Source organism: Lissotriton vulgaris, chromosome 5 (genome assembly GCF_964263255.1).
Source record: "Lissotriton vulgaris chromosome 5, aLisVul1.2, whole genome shotgun sequence".
In the NCBI taxonomy this organism is placed as follows: domain Eukaryota; kingdom Metazoa; phylum Chordata; class Amphibia; order Caudata; family Salamandridae; genus Lissotriton; species Lissotriton vulgaris.
In genome coordinates, this window is record NC_141693.1 from 265,880,158 (window position 1) to 265,905,616 (window position 25,459).

The window sequence follows — 25,459 nt, forward strand, 5'->3', positions numbered from 1 at the left end:
AAAACTGTAGTCACGCACTTGCGCCACAGACGGCAGCAGAACGTAACGTCCTCCGCCTATTAAGTCACGGTGCAAAGCCTGTCTCGGTAATTGGCATAGGACATTGCCTCTCCTGACGTCACCTAGTCAGAATTTGGTAATGCAGCGCTGCGGCCCTATTGATACATTGTAGCCAGTATTAGTTAGCTTAGCCTGCCTGGAGCCCCCAAGCCTGCTGGGACTCGGGAGCAGTGCGTGTTTCCACAGCCTAGTCTGGCATTTCAGCTTCAGCATATAAATGCTAGGCTTGACAGCGCAGGCAGGCCCTAAGCCAATTATGCTTTAATTTGCATTTCAGTGAGGTGATGCAAACCACCACACTGAAATGCGTTAGTCTAACGCCTGATGCGTGGTACTTGGCAGGGCTGCTAGTGCAAAAAGTATTTCCACACTAGGTTGTAGGGGGTACAACCACCTCACTAGTTAAAGGGTGGTAAAAAGGAAATGTACAATTCTAAATGAATGGCAGGTTAACTGTACTAGTATTTAAAGAAGGTATACAGTTCCTATGTAATAGGGTGGGAGTTGGGAGGAAAGGGAGTGGAGGGGTAAAGACAGTTCTATCTTCGTGCTGCTCACACACACCCAGAGAGGTGTCATGATTCATCATAGGGCGGTTGCCCCTCGTCAGGCCGGCGCTGCAATGCCCGACGGGCTCCTGAACCCGGGGCTCTTTTTCGGGGATCTTTGGAAGAGGAAGCCGTTCGGTGCGTGGTGGTGTGTGGCGGGGTAGTGCACAGTGAGAAATTAAATTAAAATAGGTATAGAGTGGTCCTCTACAGTCAAATTTTAATGAAAAGGTAGCACTAGCCTAGATAAAAACAAGAGTGGGCCCCTGTGAGGATGTTAATGTTCCCAAGGAGCAGTCTAAGTGCGTATGGTCAACATATTTTGTGCCTCTATTTGCCCCTAACGGGTCAATTGGCACTTCTTCAGGACCGTGGTAAAGAACAGTGGAAGCGTGCACTACCGCCTTGTATTGAAATAGTGAATGTGAATTACCAGGGGCGGTAGAGACCCTAGTTGACGTTAACTGGGGAATTGGTAGACCCCTAGGAAAACGTCATGGGCCAACGGGGATTGCCGGAGCACGTAGTTGTTCCGGTGGTAGGTTCAATGAAGCAACTTGCTGAAATCCTACCCTGGCTCCAGGTACTAGGGTATCTACCGCCTCTGGAAATTCACATACACTAATTGAATACCAGGCGGTAGTGAACGCTTCCACTGTTTATCATGGTCCTGAAGAAGTGCCAATTGACCCGTTAGGCAAAACACACAAGATGATGGACGGAATGTTGCACAATGGCAAAACATTCACCCCCAGTCACAGATCCGGGTTTAATCCATTGTTATTTTGCTCACCAAGCCAGCCCAGTTCAGACATGGCCATATGCAAATCAGTCTTGACCCTGTGCCTCATGGGAACAGTCCAGCCCGAACTGCACGGACCGATCTAAGACGAGAGACGCGAGGATCGCCGTTACCTTGAATGAATTAGTGATCAATACCCAAAAGGACTCGTGAGGCACGGCCACCAGTACATGGAAGGGATAGGAGAAAATTAGTCGCCCTTCGCTATTTTTGAAACTCTGACATCGCATGAGTTAGTGGTCCGCAATTAACAAGCAATTTTGAGTCACAAGAATTTTGAGTCTCAGTGCCAATCAGCACCAGTACGCTGAAGAATAAACAGGATCCGACTATTCCACATTATTTATCCTTGCAGGGATTGTCTACACATTTGACCAGCCCCAGAGTGGTTCCTCCTGGTGGTCTACATTATATATTGAATAAGGAGGACAATTCTTTAATTGATGAGGATTAAGGAGAATATACTAGAATTACTTCCGCCGTTAGGGGTCATCCAACAATATAAGGTTGCCCGTCTAGTCCTGATGAAGACTCGCACGGCCCAGGCTTAATTCACCGTGAGGCCATAAAGTAGAGTTGAAACGTCGACGCTCATTTGATCTTTGACCTGAATCTATACACCTTTATTTCCTTGTGCATCATAATTATGAGTTGTATAGGTTTCTAATGAACTTAAAATTATGGATGAATAGCTTTATGGCCAGGTCCCATAACAGGGATGATTGTTGATCCTTTTTGTATAATAAACAAAAAAAATTGCGTTCTTTTTATGTCACAATCTTTGTAATTCTTTTCTTTTCTTTCTTTATCACTGAACGCCATCTGATTCACAACTTTCTATTTTGCACGCTCCCCTTGGGGCAACCAATATGACCTACATGTACTGAAAGCTCTTTACATTTTTCAATAGTGTTAAAAAATAAATAAATTACCACATATTTATCTTGCTGTTGCTTGGTGAGATTGTTCATTTATTGGTGAAGAGTAGAATACTATACTCTAGCAATTGAATTATGAAATGTTGACTAATTGTGATATTGTGAAGAAATAGTCTTTGGACCATTGTATTATAATATCCTATGATGAAGCATGACATCTCTCGGGCATGTGAGGTTAGCACGAAGAAAGACCTGTCTTTTCCCCTCCACTCCCTTTCCTCCCAACCCCACCCTATCACATAGGAACTGCATACCTTCTTTAAATACTAGCCTCTTTTGGGAGCAAGTGTGCAGGACCTCATAACCCAGCTCTCAGTCCCCCTTTTGGATAGAAGGTTAACTGTACTGCCACCAAGCAGAAAATGGCTGAGCCCTTTAGGATTTGAGCTTTTGGGCTTCTAGTTTACTGTTGGTTTTGATAAATGAAGGACAGAGAAAAATACATCCATATCCGTTTTGACTTTTCTAGCTCTGCGCCTCACTCTCCCCATCCCCCAACACTCATGGATTCCACATGTTTAGATCGCAGCACTAACAATGAAGTGACTCTCTTGAAGGTGCAGCGCCCCCTGCAGTATTTACAGAGAGAGGACCGCGTGGCGGGCGGGGAGCCCCGCTGCGCGCGGGGCCTCCCGCCCCCCGGGGCCCAGACTGCAATGAAATGGAGACATCGCAGCCGCTGATGGAGACAAGTCCTCGTGCGAGGCGCCCAGGGAGCAGCAGGCACCAGGGACACTTCTTTCTAAACTGCTGTGAATATTCTGCTGGAAAATGAAACCCAAGCCCCGGCCGCGAAAGGAGACGCCGATCAGCAGTACCTGTCGCTGGCAGCGGAGAGGGCCAGCGCGGGGCCAGCACTTATCATATCGGATAATATTGTGAGGCTGAAAGATCTTCTGGAGAACATGGATTCCGGCTCGGGTTACCACAGATAATCAGCGCGGCTTTTAGGATCAGCTTTCCGGCGCGTTGCGGCTCCCGCCGGTAACGAGCCCCGAGTCGTTATCATTTATTACTCCCACGCGAACACACGGTAAACGGGGCAAAGGGCGGGGCCCCGGCACCCCCCGTGACGTCACTCGCCGCCCCTACACACAATTCACCCTCATACAGCACACCTTACACTTGACACCCTCGGACTTGGCTTAAATAACCCCTCTCGCCAACACAACCACCCTCGGCTGCACTCCACAGGACATCCTGCCAACACCCTCCTGCCATTAGGGCCTCTGCCAACAGCATCCAGACATGCAATACACTCCAGCACCACCAAATAGAAGGCCCTCCCTCACAGCCATCTCCCAAAGGCACCTGTCACATCCGATATCCTGTCATAATATCCAGCCACACCCTCCAGGCAACTCGGCCAGGATCCACCAATAATGCGTCACCAGCCATATTAAACACACTTTCTCAAATCCGTCCACCAGCACTGTCCGCAAAAATCTCCCACCTGCTTGGATATTGATTCACCAAAATGCCAGGGCTGGGGAACTGACATTGCATGTCCTTTGGGCCCAACTTGTCCCAATCATAGCAGCTCAACAGCTTATTTGCTTCGGAGAGGTTGGAGGAAGACAAGTAGTGGAAACTGCATGTTTATTAACCATTCCTTTCACTTCCTTCCAGATCCATGAAACTAGGAGTAGCAACAGCAGCACCAGGGATACCCAATGGCACCTCCTACAGGACTTCGATGCCAACACCCTACACCATCACTCTTCTAATGAACCTTCCAGCAACTCCAAGGGACACCTTCTGACAACACTTTGTCTGAAACATTTCAGCCACACCCTCTGCTAACACCCTCCACCCAGACTCTGCACATACACCATACAAGCACACGCTGTGCCGATCACCTTCACACACTTTAGAAATCAAAACCTCTGGCACCACTCAGACCCCTATCAGTCAACACTGTTTTTCCTTCGAGACTTATCTTCACCACATCCCTTAAGCCTCTCCCACTCCCATGGTCAAGACTGCAACCAAGACAACCTCCTGAGGTGGTTTCATTCAGTTCAACTGAGGTGGCACCAGCGCAAGGGATGCGTTAGTCAAAATTAGAAATTAAAATACACATATACATCTTAATTCCTTCAGTCAACAACTGCTTTAGAGTTTTGCGTCACTGAATGGCAATCCAGTGCCTTCTCCTCAACCAAGTCTAAGTAGAAATCACGTTCCCTGCTTCTTGCGCTCCCAAATCCACCCCTTCCATTGTCCCCAGCAAGTTCCCCTTCCATTGTCCCCAGCAAGTTCCCTTAGAAAGGAGGAAGAGACAACTCCATGAATCACATAGGGCCATGGCTGATCACCTCAATCTACCTCTTGTGCAAGAACCAACCTATTCAAAATTGCTTTCAGTCCAGAGACCTATTCTTTAAAAGTTTAGCAAAAGTAACAGGCTTTCAAAGAACATAATCTGTTGTAGTCTATAAATCTAAAGACGTTGAACATGACTCATCTTTCAGATTGGTAATATTTAATTATAATGCAAGTAAACTATCATGTTGAGATTCATTCCACAATCAAGTCAGACGATTTTAGACAGGAGGTTGCCAGCCTGAATGGAGCAGATTAATTTCCAGATAGGAACTCCAGATGCTGATTAGGACCGTATAATTCCAGTTCCTCATGTTCTTCCCTACTTTGGAGACAAATAATCAGAATAGCCAGATTAGGTGTGGAGATACCAGAAGGAATAATCTCTTGCTGTGAGGAGGAGGCAAGGCTTTCACGTAGGTCGCATCCAGCACTGCCTCAGCGAAGGTCATCCTCTATGTGTAAGATTGACGGGCATCAATGGCTAAGTTAAAGTTATGGAGGAGGGTCATAATGGGCTGAAAATATGCCTTCACCAGCTCCAGAGAGATCGCTTTCACTAGCCAGTTATCCGAGCATGGAAATACACAAACTCCTGACCACTATAGCAAAGCCAACACAACTACCAACACTTTCTTGGAAACAAATGGCACAATAATCGGGTCTAGTGGTAGCACAGTGATAGTACTGAAAACCATTGGTGAACTTGAGTTAATCCCTGTAAGTGGCGAGGATTAGAAGATGAAAGTAAGTACCCTGGAAGTCCAGGGATGCCAGAAAATGCTCCAAATTGAGGGCCAGCAGGACATGGCTCAAGACCAAAATAGTGAACTTGGCCTGAAAAATGAACAGGTTCAAGAGGTGGTGGTAGAGGATGGATCTTGAACCTCCTACTCTTTTGGAAACCAACACACATGGGACTTGAATCCTGTTACCCTTTCTTCCTGGAGCACCCATTTGGCCCCTTAGTTCAACAGGGACCGAACTTCTGCATCAAAAATTACTGTGTCCTGGAGAGCTTGTCCTGGAAGAAAGGGGGTGATCCAGAAGCATGGACAATAAGGGTAGGGCATAGCCACTGCAGATTAGCTAGATTACCCAGTGATTCATCTTGATAGTCTCCCGACTGGTGGACATGCTCATGCCCACCAGAAGGCTCATGCTCACCAGAAGGTGGTGGCTTAATGGGGGGGGGGGGGGGGGGGGGGGGGCGAAGAGTGGGGGAATCGAAGGGGCTTTATTGCAGCAGAATATGGTGGGGATTTATCTCCTGACGTTGCTGGCATCCACAAGATATACTCCGGTCCCAAAAGGATAAGTACATCTGTTGTGATATCTAGATCAGTTTCGAAGGATGGCGATGCCAAGACAACTGTGAATAATGTGAAATTTTCCATATTGTTGATGGAACCACCTTGGTGGGCCAGCCAGGCGCAACACATAATCCGGTGCTCTTATGCATCAGTGTTTTAAGGAGGGAGGTTGTCATCAGCCTCAGATTGTTTTCTGTTCTGTCATAAATGTTATCAGCAATAACATGTTTTAAGGCAAAGCAGGGGCATCAGAATCACAAGTAAATAATTCTTCAATCTAGGCACATCACTGGGCCCCCGGAAGATGTTCTGCCAAATGCTCGTCACCAAAGCATGCTTTAACTTTTCCTTTGCCAAATGGATGATTTCAGACTATTTTGAAGGGTTCAAGGGTGGTGTTCAAAGAAACTTTGAGGGTAGCCTGTGAAATAGCGCAATGCAAGGCACTGACCAAAATGGGGTGGCGGGACCTGGGGCAATAACTTATTATTAGGTATGTCTGAGAGAAAGCAGACCCCAGTAGCGGCGTGCAGTGGCAGAGGAGCAGGACGGTGATTGTGGCACCTCACTTCACATCTTTAGGAATAAGATACCTCAGTAAGAATTATACCTTGATGGTGACGTAGTTTGAGCGAACTTGCCGTGCTTCGGCAGTTCACAAACATTAAGACATCTCTGTCTGGCCACCACAATAATTAGCAATTTGGACCATAAGAAGATTTACCACCATGTCCTCCTCTAAACAAATTTGTATACAATGAATATACAGCCCTGATGAAAGACCAGTGACCTTGCGCCTGGTCTTCAAACGCGTCGGCAGTTTTGTTTGGGTGGAATAAATTGCCATCTTTAAGATACTAGGACCGGCTGGCCCAGTATTCAAGTGCTTTTAAGTCATTAAGTTGCTTATATTCCCCCTTACACTTAGTTTTTCTCATGTTTTGATTGTAATAATTGTTGTTTGTGATGTAATTATAATTTTTTGTAATGCTTGATGCAGAAATGTTCTTTATTGTGTAAATAATGTTTGTCTTTGATGTATGTACAAAGTGTATTTAGTCTTGTAAATATTTGAACTTATTGTCCTTTGTTCTGTTACGATTTTTTGAAAATACAAAAAGTATAAAATAATAGACACAGAATAATGCAGTCTAAGGGTGGTTACAATAAATTGGTTTCTTACCCATTTAAAACATTGATGGAGTACTTGTGGTGAGGGCACTGTGTGTTTTTGCAAACCTAAACAAATGTAGCACAGCCTTCCGGAACGCCTCAACCTGTGAGGAGTCAGCCGATGGACTTCAAAAGTCCGACTTTATCTTTTTTTAAGCTCTGCATCAGCTTGGACAGATAAAGAGCCTGGAGTCGTAGAACTCCATGGGGAAGAAGTAGATTTTCCTTCCTTTGGAGTTTTTTGTGGGAAGAAATTTTGGGAGATTGTTCCCTGTTAGACTTACAAGAGAAGGGGAAAGCTTCAGTGTATCGGAGCAGACTTTGGCCAAAAAAGTTTGGCTTACAATCTCTGACAGCTTTTGAATACATTACGGAACAGGAGTCCCAGGACGTGGAGTCATTGTCGAACCACATTCATTTATTTATTTATATTTTAATGTTTTATAGAGCGCGAACTTGAACCGTGAGGGTATCAGAGCGCTTTACAGGTTCATAGAGTAATACAGAAAAGACGGTTATCACATGAGAGCAATACATCGGAGGGCTATACAGAATCAAGGGTCAAATGGTAGGCAGGGTGTCAAAGGGGAATGTGCAAAGTAGGGAGGGGGTGAAAGCTGTACATGTCAACAGACATTATGTTGCAGCATCTCCAACAGGATTTAAATCCTGCGATCTTGGGAGGAAACATTTGATCTCAACAGTTTAAAAAGCGGAGGAATTTCATTTGTGAAACACAAATTCCTGACCCAAGTAGTTGAGGAGCAGAAACATAGGAACTGACGCCAGCATGTCAGGTAGCTCCTAATACACTCCAATTTAATCTCACATCTGTGGGAAGAGCCATGGCTGATGTGAAATGGAACCATCTGGAACACGAGAGAGCTACTGCTGGCATAAAAATGTTCTGGACCCAGTCTGGCACCTGAAGAATTTTTATAAGATGTAGATAAGATGAGAAATCTACATAAAGATGTATTTATCAGATCCCTCCGGTGCTTTCCAATTACTCGCCCCATCTCCTGCTGTTTCGACCCCCCCTTACTTGTTAGACAACCCCACTACAATGCAATCCCCAGACAGAGGTCCAAACACTTAAGGCTGCACTAAACAAAAAAACTTCTTTCAAACAGACAAGGCAAAATGCTATCTAGCTAGTCTTTACTCCCCATCACCATGCTGGGTGTTCTCTAGAAACTACCATGTAACTTACCTGAGCACTGTTAAAATCAACTGGATCGACCCAGCAAACTCTTGTGTGATTTATGCATCACCTTTATATTTGCTCCATAAACTAGACGAGTGGCAACAAATGAAGGACGTCTACTGGTTCTGCCAAGGAAAACTTGTTGTGAATCACAACATGGGTGTGATAACACAGCTCATCTGAAAACACATTAGAAAGGTGGTACTTTGCTAACGTCATCGTAGACAGTCATTCAGACAAAAAAAGTGTCCGCAAATATCTGGTATCACATTACCCCTTCATGAATATTAATTCATTACATTTCCTATGCTTGTTATGTTGGTGACGGCAGAAAGGTGTCCACATCCAGTGCTGCCACAAGCAATGTTTATGAATAACATGCGCGATATGCAACAGAAGCAAACTTTCATGTAAACGAACAACAATATGACACTTGTCTAGAGCATGCCGCAACCGGCTCCTAGATTGAAATTGATTTTGACCCATAGGGAAATGTTCCACAAGGGTAACTATTGACTTGCTGGAGAACGCATGAGCTCCGATTGGTCAAGCTAAGTAACCAATGTCAGCCTGGAAGGGCGCTCTCTTCTCTTGCAACTCACAGTGGAAAGCGTTCATGGGTGGAAGCCATGCTAGCCAGGCAGGCCGGCCGACCGGTACAGCACTGAAGCCGCCGCTCTTCTGTACAGGTGTTGCCCTGCTACTGTACTAGACACTGCCGTTTGTGAAAGAAATTACTCGCATTCATGGAATGTGTTTGTTACAAAAAGTTCGCATCTTGAAAAGAATCACGCTACAGTTTGAACTATTTTGCGGTTTTCCGTCACTGAGTTTGAAGTTAGGTTACTTTGGGGAATGTTCCCAAAATGCCTAAACTAGTATTGGGATTGTCAGATCATATACACTCATCGGTGCCGGACACCCCCGAACGGCAACTGCCGCTGTCACCCTCACACACAGGAGACCTTCCAGAGTCCAGGTGAGTGTGAACACTCGCCGTGTCTGTGCGCACACTCCGGGTGGCCCTCAGGGGCCCGTAGCTGCTGGCCCTGGTAAATGAGGGTGGTCAGTTCTGCCGCACTTCAGGGCTAGGGGCGATTCTTTGCTGCCTGTACCTGACACTGTGTGAGGGGAAAGGCGTCTTGTGACTGGAGGCTGGACATGTCTCCATGTGACTTGTAGCGGACGCCCGTGGCCCACAAGGAGTGCGAGCCTTGACAGATTTGAGAAAAGGGGATCTTTTCATATGGTCTCTTGCGGAGGCTTGTGTGTGAGGAGCCTCCCTGTGTGTCACTCTGTGTGCCTCTACCATGTCTGTGCTAGAGGCACTAGGTGTGCCACGCTGGGATGTCCAGGTTCATCCTGGGTTTGGGTCACATTTCTCGCCTGCGTTCCTAGATCAAAGTCATGCTATCTGCATTTTCAGCTTTGCAGAAGTTATGCCTCCCAGATGGGAAAACAATCCTACCCATTACTCCTGTCGAAGCCTGGCGCACAGAGGGCATGATTACCTTTCTTTTTCAGGAACACTCTCCGCGTGGCGTGTGGGCTCTGACGAACTCTTGGATTCTGAAGAAACTTCACAGCCGTCGAAATCTGTTCAGAGAAAAAGGGACAGCATAAGTGGACAGTTCAGGTGTCACTCCAAGCACTCACAAAGCAGTAGGTCGGACTCAAAGTGAACTAGCTTCCTTCAGACATGCAGACCCTTTGCAGTATCATAAGCAGTACAATTTAACCTCAAGCACTGGGTAGGTACAAAACGGGCAGTAGCGGTACACGCTTAACACACAGGAAAAGCTCAGGAATGGCAGTGAAGCTACAAACGTAGACACAGTAAAGGTACTGCATAAGTTGCAGCAGTGAAAACATGCCCACATCGACACAGACCGCACAGTGACTGAGCAAGCTTGTTCTGCATTCTGTCCATCAAATGTTCTTTTTGCATTTGTCACCCCGAGTGGGACGGGAATGCCCAGACGTGGGTCCCGTGCTCTCCATGCCACTGGAGTCAAGCTATCCTGGTTGATGAGGGCTGAAACCCCGAAACTGGTCCTAGGATGCTTGTTTCCAGTCCAGGGAGGCCCTGGCTTGGCAGTTTGTGCTGGACTGTTCCCATTCGGCACAGGGTCAAGACTGATTTACATATGGCTGGATTCAAACGGGAATGGCGAGCAAAAAAACGATGGATTTAGGCCCAGATCTCTGTACTGGGGTGAATGTATGACCTTGCTCTGCATTCTGTCCAACAATTGTTGTTTTTGCACATACACACAGAAGTGTCCTTAAAGTGCAAGACATGTAGAGCATGGACAGCAGACGTGCATCCTTTCGACGCAAAGAAAATGTAAAATATGGTAGCAAAGCAGTTCAACTCGCATACACTGTCAGAGAAGAGCAGCTGCACACTGGATGAAAAGAACTAGCACCGACAGAAATCGGCTGTCCACCCCACATCTAATCAGTCTTGTTGTGCTTTAAGAGAACTCCAAGTTAATTAAACTCTCAAACGGATCCGGCAATCATTGCCAAGAGATGATCTAGTCATGTGAAAATTCGTTTTCGGTTATTTACGGAGATCTCCCTTGTTATCAACTAAGTACAGCCCCAGTTCGTACTTGAGTATTATTGGAGTGTAAACAAATAAAACGGCATTTGGATTTTACATAGTGATAAGTGAACGCCTACATTGGGCTCTCTTTGAACCACATCCCTTTTGTTCTAATTAAATCCCAAATGAATCTTCCATGTGCTGTGGGCCTGCGACAGAAAGCAGACGGGGGCAGCCGTTTAGTTGCGCCCAAAATGAGGCGGAAAGTTGTAGGGCCACTTGGGATAACACTGCTCTGTATAGGCGGCCCACGTTGCCCTTGCGTTAAAGGGAGCCCTTCCGCAGGTGCTGAACTAGACCTTTGCTCCCATATCCTTGGGTGATGGATGCCAGGTCAAATAAACTAAAATGGTTTGAAAGGGTTTGCTCTGCTTCTAGCTGCCTGGGCCCCGCCCTTGAGACGTTGTCTTGGTGCACTGGCAGGAATCACTAAAGTCTCTCTCTCTCTCTCTCTCAGGCCCTTATTATACCCCCAGCTCCTACTAAAATCATGCAAATGACTCGAGTCGTCATTAAACTTAGTATAACTTACTTTAGTCCACATATGTGCCAGATCAGGACTGACCATTAAAAGCCTCTATGATTGCTGACTGTCACTCTCTTACAAGACCACACCTTGCTACATCAAGTAGTGTCTTTGGGAGTTAAATTAGAAACAAGCATTAGCAAAACAATAAGTTTTCACTCTAAAAAAAACTGAGCAGCTGTGCAATATATTTTAAAAATGAAAGTGTCCCTGTGTAATGTAAGTGGTGCTCATGTAAAGCAATCCAATACCCTGAGGTCGAGCTTGCATTACATAAAAGCACCAACAAATTGATAAAATAAAAATTAAACTGCTTCATTGGAATTGAAAAGGATATGAGGGAGCAGGGGAGTGACCATTAGGGAGGTCAGGGTGTGGAATTTTGACTTGCGATCTGAACATCATCTGCGCCAGCTTGTCACCTAAGTACTACATGCACGGCAGCTATTCTAGGTCACCTATGTATTACGTGCATGGCAGCCATTTTAGGTATCATGGTCTCCCTGTCCACGATCGATCGCCAGCACGTCCCTCTGACCCAGCAAGCATCCTCCGCGCACCCTGGCTCCCCCTCCCTCCTCCTCCTTACGAGCCGGACCCTTCTGCATGACCCTGTCCTTGGGAGTCACGCTAGCGCCTGACCAACACCTCCTCTCCTCCCATGAATGCCCCTCTGTTGACAAACCTCCCTCCTGCGCTGGATTGTCCACGCGGCATGAATACCACTCCATTGATAGCCCCTCACCCCGTGTCCGACTGTCCACACAGGTCCGAGGCCATTGCCTAAGCCGGGAGATATCATTTACTGCCCTTTATTGTATGAGGTCGCTCTCCTTCAAAGGACCCTCTATTGATCCAGGCCTCCCCACCCCCCTGTGATATGATCAGGCGCACACATCCTAAGACTCGACGGAACACTCAGCTGCGTGATGGCCCCCTCCTCTTATCAGCAGGTTGAGGACCTCTATTGTGAAGGTATATGGGGGTGGGATTAGCACTAGGATTACGGGGATGTCTTTTTCTTGCCTTACAAAGATCTGATTGTATTAAAGGAAGGTCACATGCCATAAACCAGTGTATAAGAGGCCAGGCCTCCGAGAGGCTGTTAGAGCACCTCGACATGATACCTTGTTGTCTGATCTGATGTGTTCTGCTCCGTCGGAATAAACTTCTGTTTCCTGCCTTCTGGTCTCCGGCGCCTGCCTCATTGCTTGGTAAACTTGAATGGTACTAGGGCGGTTAGCGCCGGGCAAATCTTGAGAAAGGTCCTAGCCCTACCTTTTTCTACAATTGGCGTCCCAAAGCGTGGGGCCCATCAGTGACACGTGGATCCAGTGGGAGAGGTCCCGATGACAGAGTGAACGACTGCAACGATCGGGAAGAGCTCGTGTCCGATAGACCCTCGTCTGACAGCCGATCATCCGACCTTCACTAGTTCTGAACAGACCTCTCTCGAGTGATCTACGGTCCTGACTGGGAACCATCAGGAGTGCCGCGAACAACACGAAGGAGAGAGGACGATCGGGCGCTGGATCCAGAGGACAGGAAACCGTCCATGCGGTCCGGGTAAGGTCGTGTAAACACGACGAATTGAGGAAATTGTTTTTGGATAATACTAGTATTACGCTTTGTTGAAACCCTCTGGAGATTCACTGTCTGCAAACGGGGAAAAACAAACAGGCTCTCTCTTTGCAAGCAGTGAAGGATAGGTAACGCAGACTTTTGTCCCCATTGTAATCCGTCGTACCTATCTTCCTCCCCCACTGTTTCCCGAACTATCGTTCGTGGATTATTGTCTGGAGATTCTTTGTCTGCAAACAGGGAAGAACAAGGCCTCTCTTTGCAGGTAGAGAAAGAGTGGGTAGCGATAATTTTTCGTGCCCACTTATTCTCCCCACTGGATTGTTTGATTGGCCGATTATTCGGTATTGGTTCTTTTGAGGTATTCACGGCCTCCAAACAACGTAGAATAGAAATATTCTGTCTAGTCTTTGTCCGCCGTGATAAGATAGGTAGTGCAGACTTTTGTCCCCGTTGTAATCCGTCATGCCTGTCTTCTCCCCACTGGTTGGTAGCCTGTTTAGCCCGGACCGCTTATTAGAGATGAACCATCCAGCTCCACTGGAGGGCACCCCTAATAAGGACATGTTCACTAAGTATGGACTAGTCGCTATAGCTTACACTAAACTATGGCATAAATATACGAAAAAGAACCTTGAAAGTCAGTGGCCACTGATAGGTTCCTTTGACGAAAATAAAATAAAAACATTAGAAATAGCGCTCCAGAAGAATAAGACCACGCCCACTATGCTCGACAGTATCGGCATGTGGCGCAAAGAAACGGAACAACGAAAGAAAAGAGAAGAAGCAAAAATAGGGAAAGAATTACGAAAGGCAGCCCACCTAGCCGCAAAGCAACTAGAAGAAGAAATAAAAGAAAGAAAGGAAACTATGCAAAACCAAGAATCAGGGTCGACAGGCCAATGTCCTGTTAGGACCCCCTCTGCGCTCTACCCTGAATTGCCCTCCAAACAACGAGCGAACGACGAGCTACTACTAGGTCCCCCAACCATCTACATGCCCCCTCCATATGCCCCCTGCCGACAAAGCTTCCACGCTCCGAGTGTGAGCGAAAGCGATCTCAGCGCTAGTGCACCAGCCCTCACGGCCTTTGCACCAGCCACATTAACAACCTCATCAGACGACCCCGAGTCTAGCAAACAATCATCGGCCAGATTAAATAGATTAAGCAAAGATGAGCGGGACGGGATCGACAAAATAGCAAAGACCTTGGTAGAACGAAGGGAGAGCGAAGAGTACACAATGAACATATATAATTCACATGCCGAAAGCCACAGACGGCATTTTATTTTGCGATTCAGCTACCACGCCCTGAACGCGTATGAAGATAGGTATCAGAGCAAGGGTCCCGCTAAATTAACAACGCTGTATAGGAAAATTGATGTTGGAGATGGGACTGAACGTGAGGCGACGGAGCTCTTCATGCAAATGCTTGAGGTCCTCCGCCACCTCACGGAACAGAAACCAGAAGCCAAGGTTACGGTCCCTGAAGCAAGGTTGGCAGAAGTAGCCAATACTATGATGCCTATCAGAGAAGCGGCTCCTTACTGGATCCAGCCACGGGGCCAGGGAACGAGCGATGATATTAATAATGAAAATGCAAAAGGAAGGGTTGTGTACAATTGGGTTTACCAACCATGGGACCGACAAGATATCCTAACCTTTAAGCAAACCCTGCCCGACTTAAGAAAGAACCCGACAGCATTTTATACCGAATTGGGTACAGCCTTGGGTTCAACAATAATGACTATAGCAGATATTGACTTGTTCTTTGGGCTATGTCTGCCAGCTGACGTGTGGAAGCAAATCCGGAAGGCTGACCACGCGGACCTGTTTGGACATACCTGGGACCAACTCGGTAAACTAGACAGACAGCGAGAGCCAGGGAGTAAACCAGTGAAGGACATACTGGAACTCCCAGATAAAATAGTTCAGAAATTAAAAACACTGGTCCCGGAAAGAAAAGTAGACTGGTCGATAGTCACGGCCTGTCGACAGAAACCCCAGGAAGATGTGTCAGAATACTTCTCCCGATTTGAGACAGTGTTCTCCGACTACAGTGGCCAGGACATGACCACCGCAACCGGACAGCACCTGTTTGTGCAAAATTATGTAAAAGGACTAACTCAAGAAGTCTCCCAAAAACTACAGACAAGTGAGAGTAGTTGGGGGGCCTCCAAACCCGCAGCTATCCTTCAGATGGCTCAGTATTACGAGCACCAAAAGAATGAGAATGATAGGGCGTCCGAGAAAAAGAAGAAAGATTTGAAGGAAAGGGTAATGATAGCCCAGATGCAGGGTATAGCGCTAGGACGGGAACATCAAAGGGGGAACTACCAATCAAACGCCCCCAGAGATCTACCTCCTAAGGATCACACCCCGACATCTCACACTGGACGGAGAGATATTAGCAATGACCAATGCGCCTTCTGCAAAGGGTTCGGCCATTGGAAAACCCAGTGTCCGGTTTTGCTAGAGATGAATAGAAATAGGGATTCCAGGGATGTGGCAGGTGGTCCGAGGAATAGAGTACAGGGACGAGGGAACTCCAACGACACTAACAATGACAGATCAGGAAGACTGAATACATTTGACCGTCCCCGACAGAATCAATATCAGCTATCCGAAGGTGAAAATGCCCCTGATTTTGCATAGGACTGCCAGGGGCAAGGGAGGGATCCAGTCGAGCTCTGTGTTGACCAGCAAGGTCCTTATGTCACCGCTAAGGTCCTGGGTACAGAGTCTCCATTCTTGGTAGACACTGGGGCGACACGTAGTGTGTTATCAAAACGACTGATTCCAAGGGCACCCTTGTCTGGCTCACACATAACGTCGATAGGTTTCGATGGGACGCCCTCCACTAACCCCCTGTCCGTACCTATTACCTTTGACCTAGAAAGCAACACTGCTGACGCGACATTTCTACTCTCCTCCAACTCCCCTGACGCCATTATGGGCATTGACTTACTGAAACATTTTCGAGCTACCATTAGGTGTTCCCCAGATGGAATACGAGTCATTCTGTACGACAACCCAGACATGCCCAGATCCCGTCCCCCACGACACATGTGCTGCATAACTAACGCTGACCTGTCCCTGCTTGACACCCTGCCTCCGTACCTGTGGGCCAAAAATGACTCTGATGTGGGGCGAATGATGATTGACCCTATTCATATAACTGTAAGACAGGACGCTATGCTCCCGAAACTCCCGCAATATCGGATATCCCCAGAGGGTGAGAAGGCACTGGTAGCGATCATTCAGTCTCTGGTAGATGCAGGAGTGGTTGAAGAAGTGGTTAGCAACGTCTGCAACAGCCCAATCCTACCTATTGTTAAGAAGCAAGGTGAAGGAGATGAGAAAGCGTACCGCTTCATCATCGACTTACGAGAGATTAACAAAGTGGTTGTACCCCAATATCCTGTGGTCTCTGATATCACCACCATTCTGACCCTCATCCCGTCCACTGCCACCACCTTCTCCGTTATCGACCTTAAAAACGCATTTTTCTCTATCCCCATCCATCCAGACAGCCGTTATCTTTTCGGCTTCACTTTAAAATCTCGCTCGTACCGATTCTGTAGAGCTCCCCAGGGGTACACTGAAAGTCCCAGCATTTACAGCCAGGCTCTCAAAAGACAGCTGGATGCCTTCCAGCTACCAGAGGGAGTGGTGTTGATCCAATATGTCGATGATATCCTTTTGGCGGCCGACACCACCCCGCTGGCAACGACAGCCACCGTCCAACTCCTACACTTCCTTGCAGAAAATGGCCATAAAGTCTCCAAAAAGAAACTACAGTTCTGCCAGCCACAAGTAACTTACCTAGGCCATCTTCTGTCCAAGGAAGGGAGGAAACTTACCCCTGACCGAATCCAAACTATCCTAGACACCCCCATCCCAAAAACGCAAAAGCAGGTCCGCTCTTTGGTTGGCCTAACCTCTTTTTGCAGACAGTGGTTGCCTAATTACAGCCTCATTGTGAAACCATTACTTGCCCTGCTGACCAAAGATGTCCCCTCCCCGCTTCCTTGGACCACTGAGTGTCAAGCCTCCTTTAAGGAATTACGGGATGCACTCTGCTCAGCACCCGTCCTCGGAACGCCGGATTACTCCAAACCCTTCTCCCTCTTCACCCACGAAAGGGAGGGATGCGCATTGTCTGTCCTGACTCAATCGATTGGCCCTAAGCAGCGCCCTTGTGCCTACTTCTCCGCCACTCTTGATCCTGTAGCCAGAGCCTTACCTGCCTGCCTTCGAGCAGTAGCTGCAGCTGCTGTCTCCATCCGTCAGAGCGAGGGAATCGTACTTTCCAACTCCCTCACTGTATTAGTGCCCCATGCAGTTGACACCCTTTTGAACCAGACAAAGACCCAACACCTGACTAGCGCACGACTGACAGGGTACGAGTTGACTCTGCTTGCACCCCACATCACACTTAAGAGATGCACGACTTTGAATCCCGCCACATTGTTACCCCTGCCTGAAAACGACCCCGACGTTCCTCCCATACACGACTGTGTGACCCTCACAGACGAACAGACTAGGAGTAGGGTTGACCTCCGAGACACTGCTTTTTCTGACCCCGATGGAGAGCTATGGGTAGACGGCTCATGCATCAAACTCCCAGATGGCACCACTTCAGCTGCCTATGCAGTCACGACGGCCCGAACAATAGTTGAGACAGCTTGCATCACACAACAATCTGCCCAGGCAGCAGAACTGATAGCCCTCACCCGAGCATGCATCATAGCCGCAGGGACCACCGCGAACGTATATACGGACAGCCAGTATGCCTTCGGAGTGGTCCACCATTTTGGGCTCCTGTGGAGGGAGAGGGGATTCCTGACGTCCCACGGCACCCCAATCCTCCACGGAGATTTAGTGTCCGCTCTGATTGAGGCAGTTCTCCTCCCCAAACGATTAGCGGTGATCAAATGTCAGGCACACAAAAGAGTGACAGACTTAGTCGGACAAGGGAATGCATTAGCCGACATCACTGCACGAACCACAGCTGAGAATAGGACAGTGACACGCATATATGTGACTAGGTCACAAGCAGAAAAATGGAGTGACACAAGGGAAATGATCAGAGACATACAGTCGGCCAGCACCCCTCACGAATTGACTAAATGGGCAAGGGTGGGTTTGAAGGACGAAGAGGGTTGCTGGCGAACAAAAGATGCAAACAAATGGTTGCTGCCTGACTCATATCTGATTCCCATACTGACAATGGCTCACTCCCCCGCACACATAGGATCTGCACCCATGATCGAACTCATTTCCAAAGTCTGGCATAACGACAAAATCCCCGACTCAGCCAGACGCCTAGTTCAGCAGTGCCTCATCTGTCTGCAACACAACCCCGGGAAAGGGACTGTAGTACCCCGGGGAGGGTTCGGGACCCCCAATCACCCCTTTGAGGTCCTTCAGATGGATTACATCCAACTAGAGAGATGCCAAAACCTGAAGTATGTACTAGTCATTGTGTGTGCCTTCAGCAAATGGGTGGAAGCCTATCCAACCCGTGACAACACTGCCATGACTACTGCCAAAGTACTACTGAAGGAATTCTTCCCTCGCTATGGCCTTTGTCGAATTCTGTGGAGCGACAACGGCCCCCACTTCATAGCTGAGGTTATCCAATTAATCCTAAAAGGGTTGGGGGTGAAGCAACGATTTCATGCGGTCTTCCACCCCCAATCCGCTGGTCTAGTGGAACGCCATAATGCCACCCTGAAGCTGAAACTGGCAAAAATAGTGGCCACCACTGGACTTAACTGGCCGGATGCCCTCCCACTGGCCTTGTTATCAATGCGCTCCACTCCCACCAAGCACCATTTGACCCCCTACGAGGTCGTGTTTGGGCGTCCGATGAATCTCTGGACTGCTCCCAAACCGACCTCCATTCATGACGTCCCGGACGTCCTACTATCTGATTATTTGTGCAAGTTAACTAAAACATTGTCTGTCATCCATCAACAGGTGCAGCAGGCTATCCCCGATGCTTCCAGGGGCCCCGGCCATGACATCCAACCGGGAGATTTCGTGCTGATACGAAATTTCCAGCGAACCAAGAGTCTGGAACCTCGGTGGACGGGCCCCTGGCAAGTGCTGATCATCACTCGAACGGCACTCCGAGTGGAGGGGAAGAGGCACTGGCTGCATGCGCATCATTGCCGAAAAGTCTCTGCAAACCTGGCCACGACAGAAAACGTCAGCACCCAAGAAGAGCTCCTGAGCAAAGACCGACCGATATTGGACTGTTATCCCGATACTGGGGCACTCGAACTTGCAAAATTCCCCGATCCCACTGTGCCGTCCAGAGAAGGGTATTTCCTGCGTCGAAAGGGGGGAGTTTCGGCTAAGTAGGCCACGGACTTAGTTAAATCTCAGAACGGTGACCTAAACACAATCAAAGGTTGCCGGGAGAGAAGCTAAACGAAGTCTGTGGTTCTGCCCGCTACCGAGCTCCCTTGAAGGTGATGGAAGCGCCAGATAAGAAGATGATGGAAGCAACAGGAAATACCCAGTATAGAAATCCAAAGACTGACAACTTGCACAAATCAAAGATAATCGCACTCTTCATTGTCTTCCTCTTCTGCCTCCTCCTCATGACCTCCTTCTGGATTCTGGAAGAAAGCACACCGGCTCATGAGGCATTGCTACCTACTGTGCAGCCGACCCCCCTGAAAGAGCATCACCTAATCTCTCTGTCGCCTCAGCTCCGAGAAAGGCGCCAGGAATTCTGGAACAATTCCTTTGTGCAACTGTTGCACCAACACAACATTGCTGCCAATGCTACGAACTGTTGGATCTGCGGGTTGCTCCCGCATGCCACCGGACACTCTATTCCCTTCATCCCTTCACCCTTCTCAGTTCACGGCTCTTGCCTCGCCTGGCTGATCCTCTTGCAAGAGAGCCACAAGGATAACGCCACCTCTGGCCGGACAGTGTCACACTTCTACTCTGGGTTCTGGCTGAACAGAACCGGAAAGACTCCTGCTGCCCTGTGTCCTGCGCTCACAGGCGCCACCTTCATCAAAAACATTCCAGCCAAAGAACGAGTCGAAGTACAGGTGCTCCACAATCCAGCCAGGACCACCTTTTCTCATCTACAAAAACAAACTACTGCAACACTGACTGTGGCTCTGTCTGTCATCAATGTCACAGGTCTTGTGTGTCTCGAAGGCCATGGAACGCAGCTGGTGGGTCACAGCGCCTGCCAGACCACCAGAACATTGGACTCAGCTGACCCCCCTTCCTTTGTTGCTTCTCCAAACATGTACTTTGTGTGTGGCACCAAGGCCTACACCTGGCTCCCGAAGGGTTGGAAGGGTACCTGTTACATTGCCTTCGTTCTCCCACCCACATATGTAGCCCCTGCCAACCATCACAGGCAGAGGCGTGCAGACGACCTTGGGCAAGCCGACTCCACCGGAGCACAGTTCCTAGATGCAGCAAAGGGACTTGTTCCTCTGTGGGGCCCAATGGCAAACAGCCGTGCTATCCGGCACCTGACCCAGGCAGTAGAAACAACGATCAACATCACTACCGGTATCCTCGCCAACAACACTGCGGAACTTCAGGCGGTCCGCCTCGTGACCCTCCAAAATAGACTTGTCCTAGACGTGGTCCTAGCCGACCGAGGAGGAGCATGCCGCATCATCGGATCCAGCTGCTGCACATACGTGCCTGACAACTCACCTTCAGTCTACAAAGCCATTGAACACCTCCACAGACTTTCCTCAGAGGTTCACCAAGAACAAGAAGGATGGTCGCTTGGGAACTGGTTTTGGGACACTTTGAAGAATTGGGGTTGGAAGTTGTTTTCCTTTGTGTTGATACCTGTTGTGATCTTATGTGGGTGTTGTTTAGGTATCCAATGTCTGCCACCCTTGTGCGGCCTTGTTTCTAACTGTATGTGCCCAAAGACTTTGGACTTCCGAAACGAGCACATGAGTCCCCTCTATGAAGTAGAAATACGTGGCCTTATGGGAATAAATTCAAACTGACAAGATGGCGAGATATGTTAAAAGGGAGGACTGTGGAATTTTGACTTGCGATCTGAACATCATCTGCGCCAGCTTGTCACCTAAGTACTACATGCACGGCAGCTATTCTAGGTCACCTATGTATTACGTGCATGGCAGCCATTTTAGGTATCATGGTCTCCCTGTCCACGATCGATCGCCAGCACGTCCCTCTGACCCAGCAAGCATCCTCCGCGCACCCTGGCTCCCCCTCCCTCCTCCTCCTTACGAGCCGGACCCTTCTGCATGACCCTGTCCTTGGGAGTCACGCTAGCGCCTGACCAACACCTCCTCTCCTCCCATGAATGCCCCTCTGTTGACAAACCTCCCTCCTGCGCTGGATTGTCCACGCGGCATGAATACCACTCCATTGATAGCCCCTCACCCCGTGTCCGACTGTCCACACAGGTCCGAGGCCATTGCCTAAGCCGGGAGATATCATTTACTGCCCTTTATTGTATGAGGTCGCTCTCCTTCAAAGGACCCTCTATTGATCCAGGCCTCCCCACCCCCCTGTGATATGATCAGGCGCACACATCCTAAGACTCGACGGAACACTCAGCTGCGTGATGGCCCCCTCCTCTTATCAGCAGGTTGAGGACCTCTATTGTGAAGGTATATGGGGGTGGGATTAGCACTAGGATTACGGGGATGTCTTTTTCTTGCCTTACAAAGATCTGATTGTATTAAAGGAAGGTCACATGCCATAAACCAGTGTATAAGAGGCCAGGCCTCCGAGAGGCTGTTAGAGCACCTCGACATGATACCTTGTTGTCTGATCTGATGTGTTCTGCTCCGTCGGAATAAACTTCTGTTTCCTGCCTTCTGGTCTCCGGCGCCTGCCTCATTGCTTGGTAAACTTGAATGGTACTAGGGCGGTTAGCGCCGGGCAAATCTTGAGAAAGGTCCTAGCCCTACCTTTTTCTACAAGGGGAGCAGGAAAGAGGACGTGGTGGGTTGAAACCAGAAAGGGGGGGGGAGGGGTCGTTCCAAACAAGGGCAGGGGTGGTGTGTTTACACGCCAGGGTGGCGAGACGATGGATGCAGATCCACTCTTATGGAGTGCTCGCTAAGTGTCCCTGTGAAATGTAAGTGGTGCCCATGTAAAGCACTCCAATACCTTCAGGTCGTGTTCTTGCTACATAAATGCATACGTAAGGGGGAAATATTAAGCAGAGGCAGCCGACCGCAGCTTCTAAGAGAAGGCACACAGGATTGGGGGTGTAGGAGGAGTAATGGGGGGAAGTAACGGGGGGAAGTAACGGGGGGCATGAGGGGGAAGCTGGGAAAGAGGATTTGCAACAAAGAATGATAGGCTAAGAAAGTGAGTGAGCTAGAGGAAACTGCTGAGAAGGAGGTGGAGGAAATGGTGCACTGATAATCGTGACTAGGATAGAAAGGGGTGCAGAAAACACGGGCTCGTTAAGTGTCCCTGTGAAATGTAAGCGGTGCTCATGTAAAGCACTCTAATACCTTTGGGTCGTGTTTGCGCTACATTAATGTGCCAAGAAAGGTGCCGGTAGACAAAAACGTGCACTCGAATGCAGTGCTAGTTCGGATTTTTTTTTATAGTACCTTCTAAGGTTTACCTACTGCGATTGTTCTTTCTAGACAATATTATATTGCACTATAATGTATTTTATAAAATGCTAATAAAACATTTCAACACAAAAAAAAAACCACTGAGCGAGTAGCCACTGGAAGGACAATGGCCAGTAGCCGCAGCTGTACTTGGGCCAAGCTCCCCGCCTGAGCATGGATGGCAGAACAGCAAGTGAAAGTAGACGATGTACGTGCTGGCTAATCAGAAGCATGTACATTAGAGCAATGTTGGAATGAACTAATGGCAAGTTCAGGTAAGTACAGGGTGGGTTCTAAGCCCATTCTAAGTTTTTTTTGTTCGAATACCAGAGATTTCGCGCACACAGCACAAGAGCTGTGCAGCAACATCTAAAAAAGGTATCGTTTTCACCTTTCCGACCTGCTGTACCCTCCTCCAATATTATGCCATATTTCACAAATATAAAAGTTACTACTTCCCAACTTCATAAACTTTTGATCATGACAGGACATTCAGGAACCTGAGATTACTGCATTGTTTCTACTGATTTACTGATATGGAATGCAACTAGATATTAATCTGCTATGAACATACCTTGGTGTTTCGTATGAAAGTATATAATTATACACTAAGTTTTTGACACTGATCACTCCTCCCCATATACACAATGATTACAGACAGGGAACGAGTCCTAAAAAAAGAAGTTGTGGGACGACCTAGTTAATCAGAATGCAAGTGGCATCACAGCGCTTGGCATCGCAGCGTGTGACATCATGGCTCGTGACATCACAGACGGTGACATCACAGGAGCTGGCATCACAAGAAGTGATATCAGATCTTAAGCCCTCACATATATGTTTAGCAGGTGTAGCATGAGTACATTTGAGCAAATTTTGAGTATAATTGCAAACCCTCCTGATTTAGACAGAAGATTCACACTTTTTTACGCTACATATAAAACAATGTTACCTTTTGTCAGCATTAACCTTTCTCTAGCCATAGTGCTTTAAAATAAATATTGATATTTAAATTATTACAATGCCTCCTCAAGGTCAATCAATCAATCAATCATATAATTTGTAAAGATCACTACATACCCGCAATGGGTTTCAAGGCGCTGAGGGGTGGGGAGAAATGGGGTGCTGTTGCTACTGGTCGAACAACCAGGTCTTGAGTTGTCTCCTGATGGTTAGAAGGTCTTCGGTTTGTCGTAGGATGAAGGGGAGGGTGTTCCAGGTCTTGGCGGCGCGGTCGGAGAAGGATTTGCCTCCGGCTGTGGTTCTGCGGATGCGTGGGATGGTAGCCAGGGAGAGGTCTGCGGAGCGGAGATTCCTGTTGGGTAGGAGGAGAGTCGGCTGTTGAGATAGGCTGGGCCGGTCTTGTGGAGTGCCTTGTGTGCGTGGATCAGGAGCTTGAAAGAGATTCTTCTATCGACAGGGAGTCAGTGCAGGTTCCTCAGGTGGGGGGTGATGTGGTCGCGGCGCGGGACGTCGAGGATCAGGCATGCAGAGGCATTCTGGATTCTTTGCAGTCTGTTGATGAGGTTGGTCAGGGCTCCGGCGTAGAGGGCGTTTACGTAGTCGAGTCTGCTGCTAACTAGGGCCTGGGTGACTGTTTTCCTGGTGTCTGTCGGGATCCATCTGTAGATTTTGCAGAGCATCCGGAGGGTGTTGAAGCAGGAGGAGGAGACAGCGTTGACTTGTTTGGTCATGATGAGTTTCGAGTTGAGGATGACTCCCAGGTTGCGTGCGTGGTTGGTGGGTGGGGTTCCCAGTGATGTGGGCCACTAGGAATCGTCCCACGCTGAGGGGTTGGGCTCGAGGATGAAGATCTCCATCTTGTCTGTGTTCAGTTTAAGGTGGCTATTCTCCATCCAGTCGGCGACGGCCTTCATTCCCTGGTGTAGGTTGGGTTTGGCAGTGAGGGGGTCCTTGGTGAGGGAGAGTATCAGTTGCCTGTCGTCGGCGTAGAAGATTATGTTGAGGTCGTGATGTCGGGCCATGCATGTGAGAGGCGCCATGTAGACGTTGAACAGCGTCAGGCTGAGGGAGGATCCCTGTGGCTTATATAAATGCAATTTCTTTTGTGCAAATACTGGGAAAGACCAACACATCTGCCGTTCTAAAGGAGCATGCAAATCTCCTAAACAGAAACTACACAAAGTGAAAAGCTGCCTCTCCTAAGTATGTGTGAAGTGCAATCCTTTGTTTCCCCTCTGCTGCATTTGCATCAGGTGTGAGGCTCTTGACTGCTGCCAACCAGGAAACTACAACAAAAGGAGGCTTGATGACCCCTGAGACTCAGCCTTTTTTTATGGCCGAGTATCCCAGCAGAAATCAGAGAGCCCTGTCCCCGCCTGCACTTTGTTGTGATGGAAAGCAGACAACAACGTGCAGGCGCTGTTGAATGTGTCCCAGTGTTTCGAAATTACACCAGGACCAATTCAGCATTTTTTTTAGTGGGGTCCACTTTCTTGGCAGGGTGGACGGCATCCACCCTGTGAAAGAAGTGGGGGAACTCAGTCCACCCGCGTGGACCCCCGACTCGAGCCCTGATTACAGACTCCTGCAGGGCAGGTGGGAAGCGGTGGCAGAGGGCGAGAGGGAAGCGACATCAGAGAGCGAGAGGGAAGAGGAGGCACAGGGCGGGTGGGGATGGTGGGAAGAGAAGGCAGAGGGTGGGTGAGAAGCGGTGGCGGCAAGGGGCGAGCGGGAAGGGGCGGCAGAGGGCGGGCGGGAAGGGGCGGCAGAGGGCGGGCGGGAAGGGGCGGCAGAGGGCGGG

General features: G+C 48.5%; 1 protein-coding gene across 2 annotated transcripts in view; it reads right to left on the bottom strand.

The window, feature by feature from the left end:
• PEX14 (peroxisomal biogenesis factor 14) overlaps positions 1–25,459 on the bottom strand; it is a 488,805-nt gene that overhangs the window by 245,242 nt on the left and 218,104 nt on the right. For both annotated transcript variants that reach the window (XM_086921339.1, XM_086921340.1), the window contains exon 3: positions 9,878–9,962. In XM_086921339.1, coding sequence (XP_086777465.1) covers positions 9,878–9,962 — 85 coding nt within the window. The remainder of the gene's footprint in view (positions 1–9,877; positions 9,963–25,459) is intronic.